Source organism: Callionymus lyra, chromosome 14 (genome assembly GCF_982586985.1).
Source record: "Callionymus lyra chromosome 14, fCalLyr1.hap1.1, whole genome shotgun sequence".
NCBI classification, from domain to species: Eukaryota; Metazoa; Chordata; class Actinopteri; order Syngnathiformes; family Callionymidae; genus Callionymus; species Callionymus lyra.
The window spans coordinates 6,504,312-6,510,554 of NC_141831.1; the positions used below are offsets into that span (position 1 = coordinate 6,504,312).

General features: G+C 35.2%; 1 protein-coding gene across 1 annotated transcript in view; it reads left to right on the forward strand.

Annotated features, from left to right (window-relative positions):
* Positions 1 to 4,015, forward strand: part of ubl3a (ubiquitin-like 3a) — a 46,258-nt gene extending 42,243 nt beyond the window's left edge. Inside the window, exons 4-5 of the mRNA XM_087807252.1 lie at positions 1,504 to 1,581; positions 2,930 to 4,015. Of these exons, the coding sequence (XP_087663378.1) occupies positions 1,504 to 1,581; positions 2,930 to 2,982 (131 nt within the window). The 3' untranslated portion in view covers positions 2,983 to 4,015. The remainder of the gene's footprint in view (positions 1 to 1,503; positions 1,582 to 2,929) is intronic.
* Positions 4,016 to 6,243: the final 2,228 nt, after the last annotated feature.

Genomic DNA, 6,243 nt, shown 5'->3' on the forward strand with positions numbered 1-6,243 from the left:
ACGCGGATCCCTCCGGTTGCCGTGGCGACCGTTTGAAACTTACTGGAGCAAGTAATTAGGATGAAAGTCATTTACTGCCAAGATTTTCCTCTTTAATTATGGAAATGTTTGAAATTTTAAGCGCCTGGAAATCCTTCAAATAACGAGAACACGATGGACTCGAAATGTGGGGGCGAGTCCGGGGTCTGTTGATTCGATACGTATCACGATACAGGGTCATTCTAAATTCTGCTGGAGTCGAATGTATCCTCTCGTCCTCAGTCATCGCCGGGATCTCGTTGGATCTTTGTGAATGTAACAAGTTAAAGGAGTGTGTATTGTCAAGAATATGATACGATACATATCACAGTACAGGGTCAACGTTACAATATATAGTGATAGTGTAGTAACAAGTATATATGTGTAGTATTGTCCAGTACTTGACTCTGGTGTTGTGATAGTGTAGTAACAAGTATATATGTGTAGTATTGTCCAGTACTTGACTCTGGTGTTGTGATAGTGTAGTAACAAGTATATATGTGTAGTAGTGTAGAGTACTTGACTCTGGTGTTGTGATAGTGTAGTAACAAGGATATATGTGTAGTATTGTCCAGTACTTGACTCTGGTGTTGTGATAGTGTAGTAACACGTATATATGTGTAGTATTGTCCAGTACTTGACTCTGGTGTTGTGATAGTGTAGTAACAAGGATATATGTGTAGTATTGTCCAGTACTTGACTCTGGTGTTGTGAAAGTGTAGTAACAATATATATGTGTAGTATTGTCCAGTACTTGAATCTGGTGTTGTGATAGTGTAGTTACAATTATATATGTGTAGTATTGTCCAGGAGGACGTAATGACTGCTGCCATCTAGCGACCAGAAGTTTAATTGCAACACAAAAATGAGAAATTGCTGTGAATATTTGCCTGTTAATTGTAAATAAAAATTCATATTTTTATTTATACACACTTTATTAAATAATAATCCATATACTGTATATATATATATATATTTAATGATTTGAAATCCCCCGAAAACAAAAAAAGAATCCATACAGTGTGCTGTTCAATATCCTAACAGTATCGTAAGAAATACATGTGTTTATATTTTTCACACCCTCTGACACAAACTTTAGCAAACAGGCCGAAATAAGATTTGGTGTAACAACGTTTTTGGATGTACAAGCAGAACTCAAAAACAACACACGTCCGTCACGATGGAAACACATCTTTGTGAAAATTTACGTTTTTAAAAACAGGTTCTATTTCTAGAAGAATTTAAAAAAAAAAAGTCCAACAATTTAAAAGCAACAATACGTACGTTTGGAGACATCGTTTCTGGCGCCCTCCAGTGTCAGAACGGTGTCACTGAAATGCTTTGGCGCCACATTCATGTGCATTTGTTAAGGTTTTTTTCCATCTAACTTCCGAAAAGCCTCAGCCGTACGAAAACACCGCCTCCTGGTGGTCATGTGTGACACCGACAGTTCTGTGAGGTCCTAACACTTTTGTCTTCTCTCAGCTCTGAAGCTGCCACTGGGGAAGACCACGGTGATGCACTTAGTGGCCAGAGAGACTCTGCCGGAGCCAAACTCCCAAGGTAACCATTACTTGTATATCCACACACCTGTCTAAGGAACTTCTACTGCTACAGATAATCGGCTACATTAAGTGACTCCCCTGCGTGGAAATGATAAGAATGACTTTATTAGAGATGAACCCTCTAGCGGTTGTACAGCGCAACTGCAATATATCAAAGATCATAAATCTTCTTTGGTGTAACCAGGTACACGACTGTTAGAAGCTTTGTTTACACGATAATCGAGAAGTGAATCAATGTGTTCATTTGAAGAGACAGATTTATGAATTAACAACGTGTCGCTGATGTTTGCGTGAGAGGAAGCGAGGCTTGAAGTTTCCACCTGGAGTCCAGACAAAGTTTACTGTTGCCTGGAAACTAAATCACAGTAAAACAGAGTGAAGTCCATGTTTTCTATACGTCAGAAATAAACACATTTATTCCGAGTTTGAAAAACGTCACAGGTGTATTTAATATACTATATATATATATATATATATATATATATATATATATATATATATATATATATATATACAATATAGAATAAAAATCGATTAAATACATTTAAATTATGTTAATTGAGGTTAATAAAATACAGTATAATAATAAAAATATACGGTAATCCAAAATAAAATACAATAAGAAACGTTCTATTAAAAAGTTAAATAATTCATTCATTAAATCAAATCAAATACATTTAATTAAATGTTGTTTTATTGATATTTCCTTTTGTTCTATAAGCTTACAACAGCCTCCAGTGAGAAGATTAAATTCTTTTTTTTTTTAGGAAAAATGGTTTAAATACAAGCAGAGAAGTTTCATGTGAAGAAAATGAAGGTTAAAACTGCGCTAGCTCGCTAGTCTATGCTAACTAGCATATGCGTTATTAAATATATTTTATAAATGTAATTTTAACTTAATTGGTTGAACCCGGGATTAAAAGAAAAAGAGGAAGTATTTGGGGTTAAGTATTTTTTAAATTTTCATTCTAAATACAATGTTTTAAAGACTTCATGAAACTCTGAAGACCACATGACTCTTGACGACGTCGTAACTGCTATCATTTGTTTTCAAACCAAAATATGTCTTTAAAAGCTGCTGGAGTCACTGTATCCTCTCGTCCTCAGTCATAATGACTGCTACCATCTAGCGGCCGGAGGTTTTAATTATAACAAAAAATTATATCGCGATATTTGAGTTTCTCTATATTTTCTTCCACCTCTAGTTCTTACATCAATAACAGTTTAAAACAGTAACACAACAGTTCCATCTGCTACTGAGGTCTGCTGTGACAGTTGTGTGTCTGTGTGTTGACCCTTGTGTGTGTCCGTGTGTTGACCCTTGTGTGTGTCTGTGTGTGTCGCAGGTCAGCGGAACAGAGAGAAGACCGGCGAGAGCAACTGCTGCGTGATTCTGTAGAACCGCCGAAAACCTTCAGACCCGCTCGTCACTCTCGCCTTCTGGAGACCTCATCAGCTGCCCCCTCGACCCACAATCCTAACACAACTCTTTGTTAGCGACACACAAACATATTCGGGAGCCGAACACACAAACACACACACAAAAAAAAAATTGCTGATTATTTTTGTGTCGGTCGATTTGTTGTCATGAATTCAGAGGAGGATAAATGCATGAGCCGCTTTTCTTGTTTTCTTTGTGCACACACACACACTCACACACACACACACACACACACACACACACACATGGTCACCGTGCTTCTAGTTCAGGCTGGTTGTCATAGTAATGCCCAGTTTGTGTGTCTGTGTTGATGTTGTCTAGAGCGGCGGGATTTTAACCACTAACGATCGGATTCAAACACACAACAGTAGTTTGGGCCTGATAGTACACACACCTCACACACACACACACACACCTCACACACACACACTATTGCCAACAAAGTGCACGATGATTTTGTGTTCAACACTTAACAGCAGACGCGGTTGTGCGTCTGTGTCGACTGTGTTTTGACAGTCCAGATATTTTTTCCCTAACCGTCCGGTGTTTAGACTCCGCCCCCTTTGGTTTAGGCCCCGCCCCCTTTGTTTAAGCCCCAACCCGTGGACGTCGAGAGCGGCGCGTTGTGCGAAGGTTCCGATGGAATATTGTCGTCCTAACCTCGCACAAGAATCCAAGTGTAAAAAAAAGTTTTTTCCTTCCTGTCACGTTCGTTTTCCGATCCGTCGGGAACGTCGACCGCCGCCGATCTCGCCGATATATAGATATATTTGGAGCGAAGATCGTGTCGCTCGTCCTCCTCCGTGTCTTCTTCTCCGGTTTGTCATGGTTTGTGTTTCCGCTTGAGATACTTTGTAACGGCTGTAGGTCTTAAACTCTTGTTTATATTGATCAGAGATGTGTACAGAACTTGTTGGACTGTAAATAAACTAATGCTCCTCCAGACTTCAGTGGAAACGTCTGGAAACTAAATAAAGGTTATTGAAGTGCAGCGTCTCTTTTATCAACTTCCGTTGGTGTTTTTTCAAACTCGAATGAATACAATATATAAATAAATAATGCAGGAGGTTGAATGAGTCGATGACGACATTAAAACTTCATTAATTGACATTAAATCAATAAAAAGAACATTGATTTACTCTATTCCTGAGTTCAATTTAAAGGAATTTCTATAGAAAACTTTTGCCAAAATGTACAGTTTTTTCAGTTTTATTAAGAAGGCTCAAGTTTAATATTACTTAAAAATTACATTTAAAAATATACATGTTGTTTTTGCAACTTAAACTACAGTTTCATTCATTGTCAATTTAAAGAGAAATCACTATAAAATAAAAATTTAAAACTCAAGTTTAATAATTCATTAGTATTTTTAATAGTATTTCCTGTATTTATATTAAAATACTTTTTTAAAATTTTGCAATTTAAACTAAAATGACAATAATTTCCATTAATTCAATAACATGTCTTAGAAAAATAATAAATTAATTATTATAACCTTTTTTTTAAGGTGAATCTCCGTTGAAAGGTTTTGTGAAATTTAATAAAAAGAAATGTTTTATTGAGAAAACTCAAGATAAATCATTAATTTTCTATTTTATTTCCTGCATGTATATATATGTCTTCTTTTTTTTTTTAATTTGCAAATAAAACTACAATAATAATATATTTATTTAATCTATGTTTCCCAATATTTTTATTATAGTTTAATAATGGATTAATTAATTAATACATTTATGTATTTTGAATTCATTAATTATTTCACTTTAATTCTCTCGAATATATATTTTTTTAAGACTAAAAACGTATTTTTCAATTAATTAATTTTTATTTATCTTAATGTTATTATTATTATAGTTTAATTTTGAATTAATTAATTATTTCTATTTAATTCTCTCGATTAATTTCTTTTAAAAAAGACAAAAAACGTATTTTCCAATAATTTATTTTATTTATCTTAATGTTATTATTGTTATTATAGTTTAATTTTGGATTAATTGATTTATGTATTTTGAATTAATTAATTATTTCACATTCTCTCGATTAATTTATTTCAAAAAAGACGAAAAACGTATTTTCCAATTATTTATTTTCTTTATCTTAATGTAATTATTATTATTCCACGTGATTTCACTGGTTAAACGAACTCTAAAGAGTTTCCTCTGCATTAAAGAAATCAAACCAGTGACTCTGCGTTAGTAGCTGCTCACTAATCCCAGATTATCCGCGTTAATCCTCGGCCTTGAATGGATTTTCTTCAACAAAAAGTAATTAAAGTTATTATCGAGATTCGGGCGAACGTTGAAGGACACGATGACCCGCGGGCTGAAGTTGATCAAATGCTGCTCCCTGGCGGCGAGTATGAACATTTTTTCGTTTTGTTTATTTGTACAAACCATGAACCAGTCAAGGATTAATATCATGTTTTCACGTGTTTAACTAAAGCCTTAAGTATTTATTTGTTTCCAATTAAATGAACATTTTTGTCAGCCTATGTTGATGGAATGCTTTGCTAACAGTTGCTAACTATCGAAGCTAAACATGTTTAATTACCGGTTTAAGTTATAGTTCCTTATCAAATTTAACATTTACAATAATTTTTGGTCGGGGTTTGTGACTTTTTCCAAATTGTGTTCTCGACGTCATACTTGTGTATTTTTAATTTGCTACTGCAAATATTCTTCAAGTAAGTAAGTCATTTTTATTTGTATAGCGCTTTTCCAGACCAGGGTCGTTGAAATCCATGTTGAATGTACCTGAACTGTTGGACTGGGTTTACTCCGGGTACACTAGTTCAATACTATCGTGGTATAACTTTAAACTTGGTGATGTACCTTAAGTGTTGAGTTAGATTAAACCAGAACTGGATGTTAATCTAATGTTGGATAGAGAGCTATATCACGTTTTTCAACGATACTGTGTCAATATTTGACTCTTTTGTCTTACATTTATTGTTACAGTTGATTCTTTTATGGTTTACATTTCATGGGATCAAAATTGGGCTGACAACTTAAACAGTTATTTTTCAAGGTTTGATGTGTCGGCTCCCCCCCCTGCTCCACCATTCACACCTCTACATTTACCTTCTCATCCCCCCCGAGCTTGTCCCTCACAGCTCTCCAGGTGAGAAATCAGCTCAGGAGAACCAGGACAACAAAGGCCCCTGGACCAGACGGCATCGGTGGCAAAGTACTCAAGACATGCTCTGACCAGTTAAGTGAA